Source organism: Zerene cesonia, chromosome 25, assembly GCF_012273895.1.
Source record: "Zerene cesonia ecotype Mississippi chromosome 25, Zerene_cesonia_1.1, whole genome shotgun sequence".
In the NCBI taxonomy this organism is placed as follows: domain Eukaryota; kingdom Metazoa; phylum Arthropoda; class Insecta; order Lepidoptera; family Pieridae; genus Zerene; species Zerene cesonia.
In genome coordinates this window covers 2274258-2299860 of record NC_052126.1, presented here as the reverse complement: position 1 = coordinate 2299860, position 25603 = coordinate 2274258, and the positions used below count along the sequence as shown (strand labels likewise).

At 32.5% G+C, this 25603-nt stretch overlaps 3 protein-coding genes across 11 annotated transcripts in view; 2 read left to right on the top strand and 1 right to left on the bottom strand.

Moving 5' to 3' along the window:
• The window catches only part of LOC119836738 (nuclear pore glycoprotein p62-like), a 9798-nt gene extending 7892 nt beyond the window's left edge, over positions 1 to 1906 (top strand). For all 3 annotated transcript variants that reach the window (XM_038362184.1, XM_038362183.1, XM_038362182.1), the window contains 3 exons: positions 180 to 349; positions 866 to 977; positions 1680 to 1906. In XM_038362184.1, coding sequence (XP_038218112.1) covers positions 180 to 349; positions 866 to 977; positions 1680 to 1838 — 441 coding nt within the window. In that variant the 3' untranslated portion in view covers positions 1839 to 1906. The remainder of the gene's footprint in view (positions 1 to 179; positions 350 to 865; positions 978 to 1679) is intronic.
• A 371-nt stretch (positions 1907 to 2277) lies between these two features.
• LOC119836695 (checkpoint protein HUS1) lies at positions 2278 to 5986 on the bottom strand. 3 transcript variants are annotated; one of them, XM_038362115.1, is made up of 6 exons: positions 5838 to 5986; positions 5519 to 5725; positions 4724 to 4824; positions 3955 to 4065; positions 3659 to 3836; positions 2278 to 3276 (listed from the first exon to the last, which is right to left on the bottom strand). In XM_038362115.1, exons 2-6 carry the CDS (start codon positions 5661 to 5663, stop codon positions 3047 to 3049), a joined length of 765 nt encoding a protein of 254 aa, XP_038218043.1. In that variant the 5' UTR covers positions 5664 to 5725; positions 5838 to 5986; the 3' UTR covers positions 2278 to 3046. The 3 variants fall into 3 exon arrangements, with proteins under 3 accessions (XP_038218043.1, XP_038218042.1, XP_038218041.1); XM_038362114.1 differs by having other exon boundaries at positions 3955 to 4047; positions 5845 to 5986; XM_038362113.1 differs by having other exon boundaries at positions 5845 to 5896.
• A 1278-nt stretch (positions 5987 to 7264) lies between these two features.
• The window catches only part of LOC119836712 (myb protein), a 44354-nt gene continuing 26015 nt past the window's right edge, over positions 7265 to 25603 (top strand). For 4 of the 5 annotated variants that reach the window (XM_038362145.1, XM_038362142.1, XM_038362140.1 and 1 more), the window contains exons 1-2: positions 7265 to 7451; positions 9178 to 9291. In XM_038362145.1, coding sequence (XP_038218073.1) covers positions 7429 to 7451; positions 9178 to 9291 — 137 coding nt within the window. In that variant the 5' untranslated portion in view covers positions 7265 to 7428. Of the gene's footprint in view, positions 7452 to 9177; positions 9292 to 9749; positions 10086 to 25603 lie in introns of those variants that run through there. The other variant, XM_038362141.1, reaches the window with a different exon arrangement.

Genomic DNA, 25603 nt, shown 5'->3' with positions numbered 1-25603 from the left:
AAAGTAATAAATGTTATTTGCAGTTAACAATTTTCTTTTTTCTTTATTACAATATTTATGGCAAGACTAGGTATGAATCTACCAATCCAATCTATATTAAACTTTTATCCATCACATATATAACACTGACATCCAACATATTATTCCATTTTATACACTTGACATAATTCCATTTTCAGATAGTGGAACTAAACGAGGCGGTGGAAACGGTAAAAAGCGAGCAGCAGAGTCTCGAGCACGAGTTGGACTTTGTGCTCGGTCAGCAGAACGAGCTGGAGGAGTTGCTGGCTCCGCTTGAGAAGCAGCTCGGAGACGGAGAGAGAGTTAGAGACCCGGAGAGAGAGCACATGTAAGTCACTTTATAGTATGAAGCAGTCGCTTACCACCTTTGGCCCTATGTATGTATGCTTAGACCTTTAAAACTGCACAACGGATTTTGATGGGGCTTTTTTTTATAGACTGAATGATTCAAGAGGAAGGTTAATATTATATATGTATAATAACATCTATTGAACTACTCCGAATTTAAGATGTGCGAAACTGTGGGCAAAAGCTAGTTGTATATATAATGTGTTGTATTGTCAAGATAGTCCCGCAAATATTAGCAAGGCGAAAGTTTTGTAAGTATGTATTTGTGGCATACCGGCGGAAATTTCTGAACGGACATTGATGTAGCTTATGTATCAAAATAACAAATTAGCTAGAGGTATCATTTCTTTTGGTGGGTTTCTCCACGGGTATAACCGCGCGAGACGGCTAAAAAATTATAACAGAAATGGTTATTTTAAGTTAATATGCCTATTGGTGCTGTATCATTTCAGTTAAAAATATGCAATATATAAATTCGCTTAATTTGTCTTTCCAGGTATTCTCTGGCTGAAAATTTGGACAGTCAACTGAGACAGATGTCGGAGGATCTTAAGGAAGTTATAGAACATTTGAATGAGACGAATCGCAGCCAAGACAGTAACGATCCTGTAAGTTTTATATTTTACCATTTATTAAAGTTTGATAAGGCATTTTAAAAATGTTCGGTTAGTGCTTTGGAGGACTACAAGAGCGAGGATGATACACGATATTTAAACAATCATTGAATCAAGGTCTCAGCTGACTCATATCATGAGATACTTAAAATGCAACATTGTAATTATGATAATTGCATACAATATTAAGCGGTTTGCTATACCATTTATTAAGTACTAGCATACCCGACCACGCGTTGCTGTGGCTGAGTAATAATTAAAAATGTTCAGATTATAAATTATTGGGATAATTAATCTAAATGAAAACTATGCTGTATCTAAAATTGGCCCAAATTTCACATAAAATGCCAAATTTCATCAAAATCGGTCGAGTTGGTGAACAGAGAACATACATCATGACACTGGATTTTTATATATATTAAGTATAATTCGATGTATTTTTTCAAAAAATACACCTGCCCTACTTCTCTCCTAGTATCATGTCTTATATCCGCTTAAGAAGCAAGAGAAGTTGCAAGAAGAAATAAAACAATATATTATTTACAATATTTACATACATGGTTTTTTTGGCTGATATCAGACCTAATATTAAGAAAAGAATGTAATAAAATATTTAAGATATCTATATTTATCCTTTGTTTATTTATTTTTTGTTAATGATATTTTAATATAACCACTACATATAATAATTTTTAGATCGTACAAATCGGGCGAATCCTAAACGCACACATGTCTTCAATGCAATGGATAGATAACTCAATAGCGCAGATTTCGACTAAACTCGACCACCTCAAAGCAACTCACGATACCTTAAGGAGAGATAACGAGAGATCCTTCCAATTGACTTATAGCTAAATATTAGTTTTGAAGATAAAAAATTAAACAGGTTTGCAAAAATTTGTCCAGTATGTGTGGAAATAAAAGTGAAATTTATTAATGTTCATGTTGATTCATAAATAAATGTGATGTTCTGAAACACTGTTTTATTTTGGTTCATATAATATAGGTATAAGTAGTATTGTCTAAACTTAGCAATGCCAACTAAACTGTATGAGATTCAAGTACCATAATTCTTCACAAGTACTATAACAGTTATTGCAAAAAAAATTGGTCTCCCATCCAATTTATGACCGTGTTCACGGTGACAATGCCGCGATTTTTTGTATATATGATGCTATCAAAAACATCCCGTAAGAAAACCCAAGTCTCGCAGCCCATTCTCTTCCGTAAAAAGTTAAGTAAAGATAATTATTAATAGCGGAGAATTATGGAGATAAATAAGATAACATTACTATTGTATTTTTTATATAATTTAACACATTATAAAGCATCTAATGTACACAGCCAAAATACATAACATAATTCGAGAGTTCCGAATTCATGAAATTGTGATGTATTTATAGATTTGTGATAAAGTGTACTCTGAATCTTTTTTTAGTTTAGTATTTTAAATCCATACCTAAACGTATTTGTGTTATGGTTTATAATCATTTAACAATACTAAAAAATTATATAAAAACAATACTTTGGTCTGATTATACTGCAATTAGACAAAGTAACAAAAATAAATATATGTAGATTTTAAAACTAAACACACGCTTTAATCAACTATATTGTTTTATTTGCTTGTGCAAAGTATAAGTAAGTAAATTATTCCATTCCGACGATCCCAATCAGAATAATAAAATAAACTCATGAAATTATTGAATTGTCACTAATTGAAGTGTAAAATCTTTATACAAGTCTGTTTAAAGCGAGTTTTAATGGAGTCTACATGTGTTGACATAAGGCACTGAATCACACTAATACCTAATAAATGTGAAAGTTTGTTTGTTTGGATGTTTGTCCATCAATCACCCTGAAACTGCTTAACGGATTTTGATGAAATTTTGTATACAGACAGAATATGAACTGGCTTGGATGTTACTTTTCATTCTGATTAAATGCTCCCTTGGGATATAACAGGAATTTTGATATCCGTGCGGAGCCGGCCATTAAATAATATTTTCTTAATCTCCCGATACTAAAGACACGGTGACTTATTTCTTTCAAAGATTCGTAACCTAATACACAATTCCACTAATGAAACACTGGAACTTCACATTTTCTTCTGTCTGCAAGCACAAAATCACCAATTTCTTATGCACAATGCTACAAATCGTTCTATTGTGTGATATTTGATCCGCACTTAGGAACATTGAGAACTTTTTAGCGTCCACCCGACAGAAGCACACGCGCGACATGTCTTCGTTTGTTTGAGTTTCCGTTTCCGAATCTGAGTGATCTATGGGACCTGAGAAAATAAATTGTTTTTTTCGTTTCTTTTTTATAACATGAACTTCTGAAATGATTCCTTGTAGGGGGATTTTCACATTAACATAATTTATTAACAATCTACCAAAAAAGTCTGGCAACTTGCTGAAAGTCTCCCTGATAGCCTATTTTTACTACTTTTTGATATAAGTTTTTATAAAGTGAAGCTTCCAGTAAAGCTTTACAGAATATAATATGAAGAAGCTGTTAAACATCTAAAAATGTAAAAATTTAGATTTTGTGTAAATTTTTCATTTGTGCGCCTACAGTAAAGACTGAATAATCTAACCACAAATCAATAATAATGCTTTGCAAATGGCATAGTAATATAAACATAGACCAGAATAAATAAATAGACATACCTTCAAATGCATCCACCCTCAAATCCTTGAAGCGAGTTGACACTTTAGCCACGCCAGTCTTTATTTGTAAGGTCAGTCTGCCTTCTGCTGAGGCTCGTAGAATAACCTCTGGCGACATCGCTTTCATGCGATCTATTGTGGTGCGGAGTTGTTTTAATGCTGGCAGTTCTATTGATATCTGAAAAATAACATGATTTAAATTTGTTGCGTAATAGCATTGAATGTAATTTCAATTATATTTCTGTTAAGCTGGGCGAAGCCGCATGCAGCTGCTAGTATTGTAAAGTACAACTCACATCTGGTTGTGGTATTCTAGGCTCTTGGAATTCGCTCCATAACTTTCTTGGAATAACTATAACTGGGATATCATGGGTGACTTGCCTTGTTTCCTGCGATGTTGATGACAGCTGTAAATTGTTATATTATCTTCTTTGTCGGAATACAAGTTTCAAAATATATAAATTAAATAATTGATAGGAAGGTATTCTGTTTAAAATATTGTGTCTACTCAAAGTAGGTGACATTAAACATATGCAAGAATTAAATAGCACAAGAATAACTGCTTTTCAGCTTGTCATGTTGTTATTAAATTTTAAAAAACTACGAGCTGCGCCCAGCGGTTTCAACCGCGTAAGTCCGTATCCCGTAGGAATATCGGAATAAAAGTTGCCTATATGTTATTCCAGTTGTCCAGCAGTCTACATACCAAATTTCATTGCAATCAGGTCAGTAGTCTTAGCATGAAAGAGCAACAAACACACTCATATCCCTACAAACTTTCGCATTTATAATATTAGTAGGAAGGATAGGATTAGCTAGTATTTCATAAAACATATTGCATAATCCAACGTAATGTAACCCTTATGTATGCCAATATAAAAGTGCTTTTATATTAAGAAGTATAGTCATCATCATCAGCCCATATATGTTCCCACTGCTGGGGCACAGGCCTCCTATGAGGGTTCAGGCCATAATCCACCACGCTGGCCAAGTGCGGGTTGGCAGATGTCTCATGTCAATGTATGAATATCATTTTTTACCATTTATCTAGAGACTAGTACTTACCATTTCAATTTCTAATGTCAGACATGGAATTTGTTTTTTGGTAAGTTTCATTTTCAAGCACTTTGCCGACTTAAGTGTTACTAATGATCTTGATAAATTAGCTGTAACAAATACAACATACATTTATCACAAATTAACCCTTAAAATAAGTAACCCAATAAGTTACTTATTAATTTACTTTAATAAATTTAATTAACTTGTTTGAATGCACCCTTTATTTATTAGAATGCATGTGAAGCTATATTGTAGAATAAGAATAAAATATAAAATAATTTTACATAAGAATGTAATATTTGAATCAAATAGGACACAAATCATTTGAGGTACCAAAATAACTTTAAAATAATGAAAATGCTTCTTATAGGAAACACCTGTGTTATTGTAAAATAAAAAATCAATCAATTTTAAGTACCACATCTCCACAGAAGAGCAGCATGAAATAGTATTCTGCTGTGTTTCATTTGGTGAGTGGGGGAGCCGGAGGCCCATATCTTTTTCCTTGCCCTTCCCAGTCCTTTTCTTTGTTCCTCTTGTCAATCCTTTCTTAAACCCTTTTCAATTTTAAGTTGGCAATTCATTTGTAAAGAGGCATTAAATTTATAATTGACCTTACACATGTCCAAATGTTCATGGGTGGTGGGAGGGCATACCCTCTATATCTAGATACTACATAAGATTCTATTTGCATTAAAATAGAAATAATACTGAACTTTCAAGCTTACAGTGCTACAACTACACAAAATATATATATTTTTTTAAATAATAGGCACCTATCAACATTACTCCACTGCATACCTGAAACAATTCCTAAGTAAATATCCTTGTATTCTTCATCTACACCAACTATTTGATATTCCGAAAAGAACATGGCCTGAGGAATCTCACACCATAACATTGGAGGAGCAGGGCCACTGTTATCCTCGCTCACTATGAAATACATCTTATCTAGAGACAGCCTTAGTATACATTCTTTCGATAGTTTTGAAATGGTAGACACAATATCTGAAAGTATAGTTTATAATGACTACAATTATATGATAACACAATGCGCTGTATTAAAGATGTTAATGTTTTATTCTGTTATAAAATAAGATATCGCATTTCTAATAATAACTTAGTACTTGTGAATTCTCTCATAGGTCCAGTATCGATCATGATAGCCCTGAACTTCATTTTAATACATAAAGAATGTTAAGTGTACAAAAGCTGAGATATTTTCTTTGAATTTCACAAATTCACAGTTCGCGGTTATTATAATTCAAAACATTCGAAAGCAAAATTGACATTTAACAGTTGACATCATTTGACAGAAGAGATTTAGGTCTATGACTTTAAAGAACGTGCTACACGATGAAATTCCCACAATAACCTACCTAGTATGCTGTTCGTGAATATATTACACTAGCGGTCCACCCCGGCTTCGCCCGAGTACATTTATAATATTAGTATAGATAGTATAGATTAATAACCTATTATTATATAGTGGTGGTTTAGTCGTGAGAACCTCGGACTTGAAAATCGATAATTCGGGGTTCGAAACTGGGCGAGCGTGCAGGAAATAAATTGATTTTTCAATTCATCTGTACATGTGAATAACAACACCACTGCTCAAAACGGTGAAGAAAAACATCGTGAGGAATCCGGTATGTCCAAGAATAAAAACGTTTACATCTGCCAACCCACACTTGGCGAGCGTGGTGGATCATGGCCTGAACCCTCATAGGAGGCCTGTGTCCAAGCAATGGGAACATATATGGGTTGATGATGATGAACCTATTATTCGACTTGTGAACTAACAGAGTACCTAACAAATAAATACAATGTTTATATAATTACTTCATAATGCCATATCATTATTTTAGGTATTATATCGGAACCCTAATTGGAAATATTACTCTCAAGGTTAAGTATATAGTATTTAATTAATTGTTCGTTTAGTGAATTATCTTAAAAAAAATTTCGATCGGGATGTTGTGAAAATCTTAATACATAACTATAATATTTCTCATCTATAATATTTAATGTTTCTCATCAAATCTATCTCAGATATAAGAAATAATTCCATAAATTTTTGATTTATTTAATCAATGATTGATGACGAGTTTTTGGTAAACGTTAATGTAACGAAACTTTTATTTACGATTAAAACATATGAAAATACATTATAGTAGATTTAGCTCCTGTCTATTACATCGCCAAGTATATAATGTACATTTATTATTCTTATTCGTTCAACTACTAACTTAAGTAGCTTTGAATTATTGTTTCTATTGGTTGTTTCTATACGGTAATAAAATTCACAATCAGACTGTTAAAAGTGAATACTTTGATTGTGTAACATGGGCATGCTTTAGTTGCAATTCAAATCATTTTTGTATATGACAATCACGTGTCCATAGACAACTCAACAGACTTCCTTCAAAGATGGCGGTTGATGAAACAAGAATACTGATAAGTTTATTTACGGTAATATATCTCTATCCCTTTCTTTCGTGAACTGCATATACGAATAGATAGAGATAGACAATGTCCTGGTTTGATTGTAACGAATATTAACGTACAGTGGTTATTTTCTCACTATTTTATTTATTTTACAAATTTCCTGTGTAAATTCTAATATATTCTTATTTAATAACACATATATATCGGTTTAGATTTTATTGTACACGGTTATTTGCTTATATTTCTAAAAATAAGCTGATTATATGGAGAAAAATGCTAAATCAAGGTATGTGAATGAATTGTGCGATCGATAGTGTCGTCATCATATAACCACAAAAACGACTTTCAATAACATATCCACGGTTGATTTTTACTTGCACAATCAAATATAGATGTCTTCAATTGGAATAATTTCAATATAACACCACTAATATTTCATTAAACACAGGTCTTGACTGTGTTTCTCAAAGTATTTCGCGTAACGTCTTGTTCCATCTTCAAATTTAATATTTTAACGGCCTATTATTTTGAAATGTTTTAACATTGACATCTATGTGTATGGTTAAAGAAAGAGATCAAATTGCAATATCCTTTTCCGTCAACATTGTACGGAACTTGTCTTAACCATTATGATAGAGATCATTAAATACGTTCAATGCCATTTACGATTATGCAATTTACTTATATTGCGCCTCATAGTTAAACATTATAATTAGTTACGTAGTTTACTTTGAAAATATTGTCTATTTAAATTCGATACTGTATTAGGTGTTTGTATAGTTGTTATGTAGATCAACAAATTACCTTGATAAATATAGTTCAAAATGTTAGGTTATATTTTTCGTCAAAAAGCAGAGAAGATAAAAAAGAAGAAAATCATATTATATTAGTTAATAGTAACAAGAATAATGTATTATAAATAGTAACAAGTAACTACTATCAATAATGATTTAGTACGTCATTCAAAGTTGTATATAGTAGAGCTCTATTACGTATAGAAATATTGATAACTAAAATTTATAAAAAAATGAGGAATAAGGACGAATTAGAGTAAAAACAAAGAATATCGGATCTGATTTTTTTTGAAGTGAAAACTTCTTTAGGCGCGTTGAGCGTCTTGGTAGAGGGTAAAATCCTCGGTTTGCGTCACCGACATGCTAATGATAATAGTATATCTATAGCTATAAAAAATTTCATATAATATTTGCATATAGTTTTAATTACTCTCAACTTAATAGTTCCGTTTTCACTTCTATCGGCAGTCCCACGACTGCTACTGTTCTTTTTTTATATGCACATAGTTAACCATGGCCAGTGCGTGTGTATAACACAGAATAATAAATACAAGTAACACGTTACGTAACTTATGTGCATCCTATCCTATCTTGTTAGAATTAAGCTATGAAACTTGAGCAAATAATGCAAATTACTAGTATGACATATTTTGCATATTATGAGCTTTTTCTTATTGAAGTGTCATTTTTTTAGAAATCTATGATTGACGAAGCAAACGTAGCTTCTTACTAAATTTGAATTTGAAAATTTTGTATGTTTAAATAATTTAATATGCGGATGTGAATGCATAGAATAACTGAAGGTTGGTAAAAAGGAAAGATTACTTAAATACATAAAATTGTCCTTAATTTATTACCTCTTTTGAAGCGTTTCATGAATTAATAGTTCGAAAGACCGTTTCATATCTAATAAATGAATGCCTTCCTTAATCTAGCCTTTTCCAGTTAAAAATATTTTTTACAAGCGTTCGCAAAAAGTCCCTGTAGTCTGTATCACCCGGAATTATTAGCAAATAATAAAATCATTTACTATTCATTACCCCATTTTCGATTTATTGGGTTTTTGTATTTTTTGCAAAAAGTTTATCGTTAAGAATTATTAATAAAAAGATTATATCATAATTTTATTCTTGTGACGATTGTAAGGTTTTTTTGAAATCATTAAAATTATTTAGAAATGCAACGAACTGAAATTTTTAAAATTATGTTTTATTTCAGTATGGAAGAAAAAGGTACAAAATCATATCTACAGTTTCAAATAGAGCGGCTGCAAGTTTTGAAGGCGAAACTTAACACAGAGATAGAGGAACAATGTGTTGTTAAGACAGAACCGTAAGTATATTTTAAATGCAATTTTATTGTTGAGAACTACTGACTTTTTCAGGGCTGCAAACTTTTATGTTGTTTATTTTTGAAGCTATATTAAAAAAAAAGTGTTATTAGATGCGAATTGTCATTTGCAATTTTTCATAAATTACAAATGTTTAGTTTCGATATACAGGTATATTGTTAACAATATACCTATAAGATACCTACTTATATATCTATATTATTTATACATTTTAATTTTAAAGGTGTGGTTACATACATATCTTAAGTAATTCATGCTCGTACTTGTGGAATGGAACGACAGTAGGTCATTACTTAAAACCATTGAACTGTCGTAAATATTAAAATGAATGAAAAATAACACAGGAATTTCGTACCCATTGTATAATGCGACAAGGGAAGAACGGGACGGGGCGAGGGTACAACCAACATGCCGATTGCCGGTTTTCACTTCCAGTCGCTTTACGTTCATCAGTCAGTCTGGCTTCGCGCGCGCTGCGGCCGTGATTCGTCGCGTTAAAAAAAAAATTGTCTATTTCCCTATTTGGCGGGAAAATAACTAGGTTAGATTAAACAATTATGCATAACTCCGCGTGTAAATTAAAAAATTGTGTTTTGTAACGATGGTACGGAGCTTAAGTAATGATAAGGGTGGTTTATTTCTTCACACGCATCTTAATTAGTGTTTAAGCGATGCAATATCAAAGTATCGAGGAAGATGATTTGCAATATCGGATTTTTGGTGAATCCTATAACATACTATCAGAGAATAGCAATTCAGCCGGCCGGCGTAGAAAGTAAGTCTGATTTCCATTTCATTTGACATTGTGGATTGTATCGAATTGTTTAACACGAGTTTTTTATTCGTCTATTTTACGAAAGCTTTTTGAAAAATGGTCAAATCACAAAAGTTACTTGAATTTAATGTTATTTTAACAGCTGGTTTGCCGTGTTGTTTTTAAAACAGGATAATATAAGTTAGGTACAAAACTTATAAATATATAAGCAAAAGAGAGTTTTTAAAAGCTTTCGTAGATATTTTGTTAAAGAGAATAAGCTATAATAATTTTATAAAGCGATTATATTTAAGAATGTAGGTATTTTTTTTATTTAAATCATTAGATATTATAAGGTACACTTATTTTATTTTTGATAGGCCTTAATTATTATTAAATACTTAGATAGGTACCTTTGATTTTATAAGCACAACAAAATTTTTAACCCAAGTTGCGTACTTCGATAGGTCTTTCTTTAATTTATTTCATTAAAATAAATCAATAATATAAAAAACAACGCCTCATGATTGCTTTTTTTCTATTAATCATATATTTCTTTTAAATGTATTTAATGATATTAAAAACTATCCTCCTACACAAGAGATTTATTTTACGAAGAAAAGAAAATTACTGTATTTTATAAAAACCCGTCCTTTTTATCTCGTTAGTATCGCCTTTAGGTTCTGAAATTAATCCTTGATGTGTAAATCAGGGTGACAATCTAAATATGTATTGTTTTTTTTTCTTACGACGAAAGCAATGGTACAAAGCGCACGCCGATTGTCTAATTGATTTTGACGAGATTGACGTAGTTTTTTGTTATATTTCAACACAAAACAAACTTTTGTTTTCAAAATACTATTTTTAAAATTAAATGTAATACGATTTTATTACGCGAACAAAGTCGCAATAACTACAACATAAATCTTGTTAGTTTTATAGTCGTATGTATTTTAATATTTAATGCCATAACTACTTCATTGTACTATGGCCTAATCGCATAAACTTCCGGAGTGTTTTACTCTTTCAGAGAACATGAACAATATCAAACAATAACACTTCTATGGCAATAATAATGTTATAATATAAAGTTTATCTAAACAGCGCAATGTACACATAATTAAAAGACACGATTCAGGCTGTATTTATTAATAACTATGTTATAAAATACACGTAATTATCGAGTGTAGGTTTGGGAGTTTCACCTTTTACACTTATTACCGAATTTTAAAACAAGCCTTGTAAGATTTTCTAAATTCACGGTCAATCTATACATATCTATGTCATGGGGATATCCTCAGACATTATTTAACTTTAAACAAACTAACTTTTAATTATGTCTAAACAGTCGATTCATAATAAATCAGATCGTTGTGGAAAATAATTCTTTTTGATATAATGCCCGAAAAATGTATGATTCTAGGTTAGATTGAAATGCCAACTACTTACCGCAAGGCAGGCAAACTAAACGTTACGCGTATCATCGTAAATTTTAATATAACTATTACTAATACTAAACTAGTATTATATAAGAGCACAATTGACGTAATAACGTATCCCTATATTAATAAATGATGGTTTGTACATCGAAAACTTACAAACCTGAGGCGGAATTAAACTAACCGGTTCAGAAAACCGGATAAAAGACAGCCCTGAGAAAGAGCTAAATTAGGCATGTTGAATTTTCAGTTTCATTGCTGCACTACAATAACCCCCTTTTTGCGATGGATGAATTTCTAGATACATGTATTCTGAGTACTTGTTAAAGAAGCTTGGAATAAATTTGGAGGTTTTATTTAAAAATTGCACATTGCACAGCAAGCTTTAGGTAAAATCTTTGTAATTTGCGCGTGTCTTCTTTTTTCCCCGTAGTCCTTGAAAACGTTACAATTTTTGACGATAACACTGTCCAAACTTAAACACGTGCTCTAAAATGTTCCTAATTTTTTGTAGCGGTATTGACAATACGTAGTGTTAATGCATTATTCTCTGAACAATATTGACATTCACAATCAATTTACTTGCTTATTATTTTAAAATTTTCATTTATATTATTAAGCGGCGATTGTAGGCACGACCAATTCCGTTCTCCCCTTCGTAGTTTGTTAATTCATGCAATCGTTTTATTAACATCAATGATACGCCGCTAATGTGTTGCAAAGCGCCACGTTCTAGCAAACGAAAGACGCAATTTTCGTATCTCATTCAATATATTTAAGAAAAATTTGACCTTCAACTCTGGATTATCCTCCGTGCTTGCCGAAACCTTGAAACACCAAGGTCTCACGTACGTACTTACCTGGTAACAGATATAACCTTTCCAGATTGTGGGGCACAAAAAATACTTTAAAACTAGCGAGGTTTATGAACCATCTATTCTTGAAGGTACAGAGGACTAGTTAATTGGTTAAATGCTTTAGTTATCATATTAAAATCTACGGATGTTTAAAAATATGTACTAACGAAATTTTTATGTCCTGTCTACGATGAATTGATATATCGGTACAGCCAAGTACAACAGTCGAAATAAATTATTTCATTAAAAATGTCACGAACAAAATATTATAATTTATAATGTTTGACGTGTATGAAGTCATACTAGAGATCCGTATTACATTTTAGATAAGGAACCTTGTATGGTTATTTCAACATTTCCGGTCATAAAACAAGTTTTAAATTTGTCTCACGTTTCTAAATACAATAAATCGCGAAGATTCTTTGGCTTGCCAAAACGATAGCTTTTTTTTATATAATGCCACAGATTAATGGAGTTGTGGAAAACCCCAGAAAAAAATGTTTATTACGTTCATATTTTTTACGATTGAATTCTATAGTTTTATAATGATAAAGCGATATGATCATATCATATAATAAATGGGTAATTAAATTTTCATTAATTAATATGTTTGAGAGTTTAAATAGTTTAATTTGAATAAAAAATCTGTAGTGTGTACTTAATATTCAATGTATTAATAAGTTTTTTTTTCTTTATAAGATGCTAGTATGTAGTTTTATAAATTTAGAATAGGTCAAATACAGAACCTTAAAGAAACGCCAACAAAGTCTGCGCATTTCAGTTTCTAGATTTGGGATTATATTGCCTTTGCGTGATAAATGTATAATTAAAAAAACTAGACGATTTCCTGCGAGCCGCTATAAATCACACAAGAGGATTATTCGTCTTGTAACTTAGAATGGCATAGAAATATCATTATCATATTTTAGAGAAAGAAAATACGTATGTTTTTCCATTTTTGCAAGAAATTCCTCCTGAAATAAACCTCATACCTTAAATAATGCTCTCAGTAATTGTAAGCAATGCGTTCTAAGTAAGTAATTATAAGTAGGTGAGATATTCTAAGTTTCAAAATAATCGTATAAAGCGATATTTAATATATTCCAATTAAAATGTCCCGAAAAATATTTCGGAATTTTCAATTAGCATAATATTTTAATTAACGCTTCATTACCTGCTAAAATCGCGTGTACTCATTCCCATAAAATATGTTTTTCATGTGAGAACACGCAGGCAATGACCGAGCCCTTCCCTAGGGGTAAGAACGATGACCGAGGGTGGCACCCCCAAAGGTACAATAATTACTTCACGTGCGTCTGCAGATGGCACACAAGGTGTGAGCCAGTGTTGACCTTTTATCGATGGAATTATGTCGATAGAACGTGGCACTGTTAGAATTTTTATCGATAAATTTGTTACCACTTGTGAATGGACAGAAATGTTATGGGCTTACTTTTTAATTAAAGGGGCCATATGTCGAGACCTATTTGATAACAAATGATAGGGGATACCTCTCATTGTGTGTTAGTTGAGTAATAATGTTATAAATTCGAACTTATCATAAACTTTATGATTAATGTTAATAATAAGCGCTCTTAAGATAGTTTGGTACAATTCGAATATTAACGTTACATTTAATTTTTTTTTTAAATCCGAAATTATTTGGCTAGTATAAATGGTAAAATTTAAGAAATGAATTAGAAAAATTCTAGGTATTCATTTAATTCATAGCATCGATATATTCACAACACTAGTTGTGTCTAATACGACAATTCTATGAATGCTGATATAATTGGGGTGACTGTAGGACGTGACTTTCACACGATGCAACTGCATAAAAATATGTAGTCAATAATAACATAGTGTTTACTCATACTTTTATTGTCTTTACATCACAAATAAAATTGTCGCTCTGAATAAAAAATAATGTTGTCCTAACCTCAAAATGTATTTTTACTCGATTGCTTTATAAGGAATACTCCTTATATAGTATATAATGTCGGATGTCCCTTTATTTATTTTGTACGTTGTAGCCTGAAATATATACTCGAATTTCATATGATGTCGCTAAGTCTCGCTAAGTTTCATGTGACACTGGGTATAAAATAACGTAGTCGATTGTAATTCTTTGAAACTGAACGTATCAAAAATTTTGGGTTTACAAAATTAAATTTACAATTTTTAACGCAGCCGGGGTTTTGTTTATATAATATAATACTTGAATGAGTGTTTAAGCGCACAAAACCCGAAAGACTGGGGATTTATTCATCAGGTTGAAACCTTAAAGCAAAGATTTACAACTTATCAATAGAGGACATATATGAAACATGTCTGCTGTTACTTATTACATTATTCACAAAAGGCATAAAAAATGTCCCTGTCTTGCCACGTGGGTAAAGACATTTCGTATCAAATGTTTTCAAGGCCAGCTGTCGGATAAATGCTTACAATACACCGCTAAGAAATTGGGGAAGGCATTTTTTCTCGTCTAGCCTTTTTGTCATTGGCATAGTATGCGATGCGATGAATACGTAACATGGGCTGTTCGCAATGTGTCAAAGTTCATATTTTTTCAGAAATTATTGATCCTTGAAGCGTAACAGAGGGTCGGAAATGTTTTTGCCATCTTGTAGGTAGGACGTGCTCATTTTATTTTCCTTATAGTTTTGAAGTGTTGGGGTGCGGTTTCTCTACGATCAACCTTCAATACTGTGAATGGTGATATGCAGTATGTGAAATGTTAACAGTAACATAATAACTTGAAAATTTAAAAGAGTATATATAACAAATGCATGAGTTTTAGTATATATAATGCAGCCATGTGTCAAGATCATAAAATTTAAATAGATTGAACTATTTACCCGAATTGTTACGTGATTAAAATATAAAATAACTAACAGCTAAACCGCATTACCGATAGTAAAATGTAAATTACAACGCGAAACACCTTTTCTAAGACGATGCGGGCTGTTTATGTCATATAAAGGCAAAGAGGGAACCCCTATATAGAATTTTTACTGTTTTACATATCATACGTGTCTTGCTATCATGCATGTGGGCTTAAAATATATATTTCCTTTTCAAAGCTAACTACAATTAAGCTAAGCTATACTAATAATTTCATAGATAGATAATTAATATAAGAAAACACCTGTTGAATTAACATGATACAAATACAATTACAATACAAACATTAATTTATTTTATCACAAAAGTCCAGTATGTAGGATTCAAATCGTCATCATGTTATCACCCACCTATCATCTATCTATTAAAATCGGTATGTATTCCAAAATTAAAACAAACAAACTTATGGTTAACCTTTATATCTTTGTAACTACATAGGATTTTTTATGATTATCATACTGTTTCACAAGCAAAGATGTATGTATTCTTCTTCATAAATCACACACCACTAACATTACATACCTTATGCACGAGCAACTACAGAATTTTTCTCTTACAAATCCAATGTGTGTATGAATTAATGTAATGTATCGTTAATTAAAAGCGTTTAGGTACCAACAAGCGTGTCGACCATATTGCACATAATTTTATGGTTGAAGGGAGAGATGGGAAATGGGTCATCTGGACTCCCTAGTCCATACTGACCCATTTTAATGTATACATAATTCAATTGTTCCGCATTTCTAATAGGATTAATTAAAAAGTGAATACCATGTAATTATTATATTGCCTTTTTTACAAGCCTTGTATTTTTTTAATAAGATTCATTAGTTCTTATATAATAAGTGTTAAATGTGAAATGAGACGACAACTTTTGACGTATTTTGCAGTAGACTTCTTAAAATCACTGAGCAAAAAATTCCAAATATTATTAGAAATGGTTGTTATAGCTCCTTAACTGTAATTACACATTCGTAGGTAGAATCACAGATAATATAACTTAGCTATTCGTGGCCTTTGACTTATGTCCCAAAAAGCGCCACTAATTCGTATAGACGAATCTATTCGAATAACAAGTGATCTGTTTATACATTCGCCTCGTTATTCGCACAAATGTGTTAATGCACCATAAACTTGGTTTCTGAAACTTGTCATCTTTTATGCATACGTATATCCACTTACAAGTTCTAAGTTACATTTAAGTACATTTTACTTTGAAAGATATGTAAGTGGATGTTACCAAAATACTAATTGTAATTTATATATAGCTCTCATGAAAGGGTGCAGTTATCACCTGTATTTATTTAAAGTGGGGCTCAAATTACAAACTAATGTTGGAGTTCCCACGAGGGGGCTTGCATTTCTTGGACAATGGTGTAAGCTCGGTGCATGTTGTACAAATTTTGTTTACAACAAATGGGATGATCTTGTTCCCATGGTGTGTTGACCCCGAGATCTGTGGGGATTTGTTGAATATAATTGTTTCGAGTTTGATATTGATCGATTTTTATGGCCGAATAAATATGTGAAATACACGTATAAAGTTTGACAATTTTTTGTATTTATTTGCCCATCTATAAAATGTTCTTTTAATTTCTGGTTCAAAATGTTCGCAAGTCATGCGCAATCTATGCTAATAAATTCTTAACTATTACATACAATTACAACAACAATTCACATTTTAAGAGTAAGTTTGTGCGTCTATTAATATATTAATTAATCTAAACGATATAGTCATACTATGTGGTACAATGACCTTGTATATGAATTTCTGAAAGCAGTAAGAGCGTGAAATTTATATTAATCTGCAAAGGAAACCCAAAGTTACATATCGTACCATTTGCATATATCTTTTGTCCAAAACCTGCTTTATGGTTCAAAAACATAATTTAGGGGAAAGATTTCAAAAGAGCTTAAAATTGCATTATTATGTGTTTAAAGTGCATCGCCCTTTGAATAGGCCAGTTGCGTTTGTTTTGACGATTTTTATTTTTGCACTGTATGCATTGTTGGAAACAGCTGTTTGAAAATTTTCTATAAACACGAAAATTGCACACGAAATTATGCTTGCAAGTAGGTATTACAATTAGTTGAGTTGCAAAATGTGTTCAGAAAAGGAGCGACTTTTTCGTGCTATTGTAAGATTTCTTTGTGGTATGCTTTTTTTGAATCAATACAAAATATTATATTCCATAAGCTACATTTACAGATCTTTGAATATGTCGTAGTTGGTCTAGAAAATATACATATATTCATTACTTTATAATGTTTAAATTAACTTCCATTTTTTAAGTTTAGCAAACTAGGGTACTAGTAATTCTGATAATACATAATATAAGGAAACATTCACAAGGGCATTCTTATCTCGAAATACACACAATATTAAGCTATAATTGTTGACATATACCTAGTTGTCTATTGTAGTTCTGGACCCTAATGCTCTATTATAGTCATTTCTTGACGATCTTGCCTCGTGAGTATTGGTTAGCTATGCTGATAAAACGGACCCCCTTTAAACGGACAGATTTACATAAAAAAGCCCAAAAAATGTTTAGATTCCGAAACTATGACTACAAAGCATATATTACCATCTCAAATACGCACATTTCTGTATAGGTTTGCCTCTAAATCGATTAATGGGTAATCTTTACACGTACAAAACTCTCCAAAAGTATCCGGATACTGCAAAATCGATAAGTCCCCAAAACAGCGACTTGAAAGCAACAAGCTACCATATTTTTATCGATCGGGTAGCAGCTGTGTACAATCAACGTGGTATTGTGGGGGTCGCAGATGGCGCGTGCACTCCCGCCGATTGCACTGTATATTGTATTCTATTTGTACATCAGATATTATTTATCGTGTCAATGGATGAAGCGATGCAATCGAGCCCGCTTCAGAATAAGTGGAGCGATAGGCATTGTGAATGTGATGTTTGTGCGAGTACTAGGTCATAACATTATAATCACTGGAAGTATGTACATTATTTGTTATATCCTATTTTAATATTATAAATGCGAAAGTTTGTAAGTATGGATGTATGGATGTTTGTTACTCTTTCACGTAAAAACTACTGAACCAATTGCAATGAAATTTGGTACGTAGACAGCTGGATAACTGGAATAACATATAGGCAACTTTTTATTCCGATATTCCTACGGGATACGGACTTACGCGGGTGAAACCGCGGGGCACAGCTAGTTATCCATAATTATTTTCTTTCATTCTCTAAATGATTCGTTTTTATTATTTTTCATTTATTAGTTAAACAGCTATGAAAGTAAAATAAAAAACAATTCCTCACGGATAGATTTTCATATCGATAAAACAATTAAAATTTATCGTTTCGACTACCTTTTATTAAATTTGATTCCAACAAAGCATTAATCAATTATTCATTCACACCTTTAGCCACCTATTCTAAAACCATTCGTAATCTTCGATAAAATTATTTGCGATCGGTATCGCGTAAATTCGATTGACACGTGGATACCACATGGCATATCACCTGCTTAGCTACCCGATGACGGAACCCGGACTTCGGGACTGCATTCTTTATCTTCCCATTACTACAGTACCGGTCGTTGACTGCTGTTGATTTTCGCATACAAAATGTGATACTGTCTGGCTTGCGAAGAAGTTGAAAAATAAATTGTAATGATTTATTATTTTGTAACAGGATATTCTAGCAATGGGTGGAGTTATACTTACCTGTATGTGTATATATATTTTTTCTAAGTAAAGGTTAATTTTTGTTAAGTCATCTTTAGCATTGAGCTTTTGTATTCAATAATAACCCAAAAAAGCTCATAAAAAGAGTAAACCGTCCAATTATGGCAATTCAATACTTAAATTTATATATTTATCAGTCTATTAACAACCTCCAACCGAAACGTTGTTACCAAGTAATAAATCACGTAATTATTCAATAAGTAAATAGTTCACAATCAACGGGCGGATTTCGTCTATTTCAACATCATATAAAATTGCGATAGTATGATAAACTGAAGCAATTTGGTTTAGTGGCGCTTGTGTCGAACGATGACCTCATTGGGGCCCGTCTCATGAGAGCTTTGGGTGTGACATACTTCGTAAATTGAGTTATATATGATTTATTTTTGGGTCTTGTCTGTATCTGCAGAGTTTAATGAATAGTTTTAATATACGATATGAATAGGTTTGAATTAACAATTAAAAACGATGGTAGCTATCTACGTCAATTCCAAATGTCACTCCTACCTTTCGCAACTCGGGAATTTGCGACACATGTTTTAGATTTTATTACTAATTCACAAGGGAATGGACCTTCATTTATTAAAACGTCACAACAAAAGCAGTAAATGGTTCATTAGCGCTTTCTCTACACCTTTAGCGCGTGCTTAATAATTGTAAGAAAGGGAGGAAGTAGGGAAAAAAACGAAAAAAACACACGGGGTTCAGAAATGTCAGGCCATGTGCGCAGGAGTCATTGTTCGAGACATTAATCTTGGGGTAATGCCCAGGTGAACAACCCTTAGACCTTTGTTATATAATAATACAATTTTTTATCACGAAAGCTGCTTGCAAGCGGTCAATGTCTTGGCTTTGTGATTGATACAATTTATGGAATCCCGCGCATTTTCATTAACCCTGCAAGTTTGGGTGACCACTTGATAAATTGTAACATATGCCTTTTGATCGCAGTGCATGATGTCATAGTTTACCTTATCTGAATTCTAGACGAATCATTAATAAGTATTTATATGTTCCAGTTAAACTGAGTTGTTTACTCTTATATTTAAATATATGTATTTTTTTTTAATCTAAATAAGTAAGTGGCCAATAAAATACACAAATCCATATTATAACACTTCACTATAATTAATAAAACGATATCGTATATGATAATTTCGGTGACGTAATAATTTTAAATTTAGTTCGAATTTTTATTTTAACACAGGTAACAGGTGATCCATTAAAAAAAAAAAAACTTTTTAGCCTTGAAAACTTCCATGCATATGAACTTTGAAATTCTGGTAGTTAAAGTAATAAATGTTAAAGTTATAAATGGTTGGATATTACGTTTTAGGTTATAAATGGTCGGATATTACGTTTTAGGGCACTGTAAGGGAGAACCACCCATCGTCTATGCGATGGTAATCATACAACAGCTGTCCCTTTATACCTCACCCCTCATTTATTGCTAGCCTAATGTCCTTTTTATATTAAAAATGCCTACATTACCTTCGACGTACTTAAAGAATGATTGTATAAGTCATGTCAACGTTTTATCTATTCTAATAGTTGCTAAGCCCTAAGGTGATGTGGTTAGAATTGAAGGACCAAGTTTTTAAAGGGCTTTTCTTTCAAATTTGCGTTTTTTATCTTCTTTGAAAACATTTTGCCTAAAATAACCTACTGCGCTGCCCCTTTCAAATAGTGGTGTCATATTATAGAATAAAGTTAGCAGCAGTATTTAATCCTCACGTAATCAATAGTATTTTCAGCTGTCGTTATCATTGATTCAAACACCATAAACGTATCGTCACATCCAAAAATAGTTTTATCACACACGATAACTGAAGGTTTAAGTGGTCCGTTTTGCTAACAAGCAAAAACAAAATGTATTTAATGTGTCATCGACGGCATATGGTGGACTGGTTTTAAGTTTTCAACAAAAACCTGGATCCCACGTTTAATAAACACGTCGGAAGTTGCTCGGAGATTTTATAATTTTGTTTTTATCGTAGCCGACGAACGTATAAGGTTTCGCGCGCTTATATATTAATTATTAACCTTTCATTAGCTATCGTGATATAAATCATACACCACTTATCTTGGTGTTAATATTGTAATATATAAAAATTTTTGGAAATTTTAGGATAGATTAAAAAAAGTATTTAGGTAGGTGGACAAAATGACTTAAGTGGTAAATTTTTAATAATCTGTATAAATAGAAAGTTACACTATTTATTACTCAAGAACGGATTTACCGATTTGGCTGAAATATGTGCAGAGGTAGCCTAGAACCGGGGGCCCTCCCCCTACATAGGATATAAAATGTTTTTATCCCGGAAATTCCACAAGAACGGGAACATGCGAGAAAAACCCCGGGTCTATCTTTCCTGCGGCTACGCGGGCAAAGCCGCGGGCGGAAAGCTGGTTAATTATAAACGTATAAAATGTTGACGAGGCAACACCAAAATAAAATTTATAATAAAGTCTCTGTGCACATAGAAATGTGATAATCCCTCAAATATCTCTATATTTATCTTCATTAATTCAAGTTGACGTTGCGTTCATAAAAAAAAAAAACATTCTGCAATGCACACAATGAAACTAATCTCAGAGCGCTAAATCATGGTCCGTGAGAAAATGAATAGACGCACTCCTTTATGCTACCACGTGGTTCCCCACTCGTTTGTCTTACAAAATTTAGTGAACCTGTTCTACCCTTATTTATTCTTAGATTAGGTTCGCTATCATAGATGCCAGCTGCTATCAACATTTGGTACAAGCTGGTTAAGATTATAAAAGGTGTTTTTTGTTTGATAATTATCTGTATGGCTGGTTATTTTAATTTAAGTAGGCTCATCATTTTTCACTCAAGGTGAATAGATTTTTTAATTACTACACAAATTAACGTAACAGTTTAATGAAATAAATGCTACGTTTTTACATGCTATGTTGCTATGCTATGTTTTTACATCAGAAATATTGCTAGTATTATTTGGTAAATGTTGTCCTAATACAATGTTGTATATATTTCATTATTTCAATCAATATAGTTAGCATTTAAACGTTTGCGATCCCTGACTCATGAATAGTGGCTTCAAATAACCCTATTATGCTTTCCTTTTTAAAATAATCCCTTCGCTAGATTAATAGTGACCAGACAAAATAGTAAGCTCTCACGGTTTTCAACTCACACTTGAGAAGAATTCAATAGATTCATCTAATATAACATTCTTATTGTCAAAGTTATTTATGGACTTGGTCAATTGTATCTCTGACGATAATACGTAGAAAGAATATGTAGATTAAATTCATGTAAAACATTCTATTTAACTGATTCTAAAAATTGTTCAATGTTTTAAGTTTAATTTTGTGTTACACAACCGTTTAATTCCTTTTTTTTGGGGTAAATAAAATCGATCAAGCGCGAGTTGGTCTCGCGGCTATTAGCGTTCCGCACAGATTACCTAAAGAAAGACTTCGAGTACAGTAGGTAGTTTTCGTATAAGAGAGATCTACCATATTATAATTACATTGTATATTTTTCTTGTTCCTAAATAAAAATAAACTAGATGACAGGTAAAATCGCTGTACATTATAAACAACTGCGTTTCCATAGCAACCGCAGCTTTACCCAAAATATCCGCTTTACAACTCTTGAATGAACATCTAAAACCTGATAGCAAATTCTGGTTTCCATCAAACTGTGAGAAACTGCGCAAGTACTTGTTATTTCCATGCGATTGGACGTATTCTGTTACACGGAGTTGAGACCTTATAAGTGCTTTCTCGAAACAGAATCCGGTGTCGCGTTATCAGTCACTGTGGTCTTGTTTATACGAGCTGACATGCCTTTGTTTAGTACTATAAGAAATTGAAGTAATTTAAAAATTTCTCTCTTAATTTGTTTCATGGTAGGGAAGATGTGTAGTTGTAGACTATTATAATGTAGCAAAGAAGGCGCTCGGAACTTAGTCTTGCTTTGTCTTTACTTTTTCTACTATACTTGCTCATCCCATCCCCATTACTTTAAATATAGCTGTGCCACGTGGTTTCTACCGGACGAACCCGCAACAGCCAGTATTTCTTTAGGTTATTTGTTGTTCTGGTACATAAGCTACGGTCACTGCCAAGTATCTTTACAATCCGTACAGTTTTTGCGTGAAAGTGTAACAAACATACATTCTTACAAACCTCTATACAGTATTAGTAGAATAAATTTTTTTTTTTTTTTTTTTTTATGTCATAGCGGGCAGCTGAGCTGGTGGTTCGCCTGATGGTAAGCGATCACCACCGCCCATAAACATTCGCAAAGGTAGTACCTCTGTGAATGCGCTGCCCGCTTTTATGGGGTAAGGGAAAAGGAAGAGATTAACGACTGGAAAGAAGGAATGGACTAGGACGGGTGAGGAAAAGGAAACGGGCCTCCGGCTCCCCCACTCACCGTACGAAACACAGTGGCATGCCACTATTTCACGCCGGTTTTCTGTGGGGGTGTGGTACTTCCCCGGTGCGAGCTGGCCCAATTCGTGCCGAAGCATGCTCGACTCCCACAATTAAATTACGCTTATGAAGCTTGTATTATGTTTGTTTTAACACTGCTTTATGAAATCAAGCTCAAAAGCCGCTACAAATTAGACTTTGTCTTATTGGGACCCATATGTGTGGCCTACTGTCTAAACTTACCAAACGATTGCGCTGATATTTTGATGAGTATATTTATCTCCCGCAAAGAATTTTTATTGATTCATTTTACTATTCAAAGTAAAACTTAAAAACACGTCTATGTTATAGACTACTACTTTTTATCTTCGCTAATGGCTTGGCTTAATAACACGATATATGAAATAATTTATATAAAGTAAATTTTTCATTGACGAAGGTCTTTTTTGCGTGTAATAAAGTTAATAATAAATAAACTTTTTACCACCCACTAGGCGTTCCATAGAAAATAGGTTAGGCTGGGAAAAGTGATACAATAATGCCGTCCTAAGAACAGGTTTTTCGAGATTCCACAATTCTTATCACGAGTTCATCCCACATAATATATGAATGGTACATTAAATGGTATGTATCTTCTCTATTAGTAGTGCTTTGATATCCATACTATTATTATATGCACGTAATTATTAGATTTGTATATCTGTTCGTGCCAGTTTGTGTGAGGCTTTAATAAGTAAAACAATAATATGGGTAGTTTCAATTAATAATTTAATAAACATCGACAAATTACTTTTCAATAACATTTTATTGGTCCCAAGATTATTTCCAAGCACAACTAACCACCCATTTATGTTAGAATATGTTTTTATACCTACTTATAGTTCTTAAAAGTTATAAAGAAATAGATACACGGACAGCCACAGGCTGATATTTCGGTTCCTTGATATGTATTTACCTACAAATCTTGAACTTGTTCATTTTTATGTATACAATGCCGATTGTTAACAGTCATGAAAACCATCCAATGTTCTTACAATCCTTGTTTATCGATGTTTACTTCATATGAATTTCTTAGAAACATTCGCAATGTAATTCTGCCCATTCATTTGTTATTTCTAGATGTCGTGTCTTAGAAAAAGTGTCCTGGGAACAGAAACTAGTCAAGCGTCCAGATATAATGTTAAATGATCCCACACAGATATGGTTGTAATGGTGACTAAATGTTTGTGTAAATTGCACAAGATTGCATTGTAATTATGGGAATTTATCAACAGAGTAACAACAACATGAAGAAAGAGTGATACATGTTTCATTTGGTTCGAATTTCTACTATTCTCGTTCTATTGTTTTTATTAGCCTACAATAGGTAATTTCTTACTGGCATCTGCTCTCTTCTCAAATTAAACATTGTATTTCGTCAAAGTACTGGTCATTGGCCCTAAAACTTGTCAATAGAGATCTGTCAATACGTTTTGTATCAATAGTCAACACAACTAAAACTAGTTTGAATTAGAAAGCGACTCAGTGCTAACACACTAACTTGGGGGACGAGCAGGAAGCACGGAATATGAGTGTATTAACTGGACATTTCCTCAGAACCCTCGTGTAGCAAGGAAGTTGACGTTCTTAAGGTTTCGTAAATATTAGGTGGTTATTTGCGAGGGTTTCTTGTCATGCGTGGTCTGCATGCAAGAATGCGTAATGAGGCTGGAATGGATAGATCAAACTGAAACGGTTAATGAGTGATTATTAGTACAATTAATTTTGGTAAGTTGGTAAAGCTTGCCCGCATTGTGTTGTTTTTATACTTAATTCATTAAAAATGTTAATCATTATTTTAATTTGTAATACGCAACTTTGTTATAGATTATGCTATTTAGGTAAATCTAATAGGTTTAATACACCTTTTATAAATGTAGATGTAGGCCGCTAACTGCCATCGGGATTTATTCTTAATCCAATGGACTTCTGGGGATGAAGAACAAAACTCGGTTAATTCGTCTATACATCATTAAAGGATCCTCCTACATCATGTTTATTAGATGCTTTATAAGCTTTGAAGATTTATGCTATGTTGTAATATTTAGAGCTTATATGGATACATTCCCCCGCGCGCGCGTGCAAGGGTTAAACGCATTCGTACAGCTGTTAAAGTATAAAATTAAATCTGTGAATATGT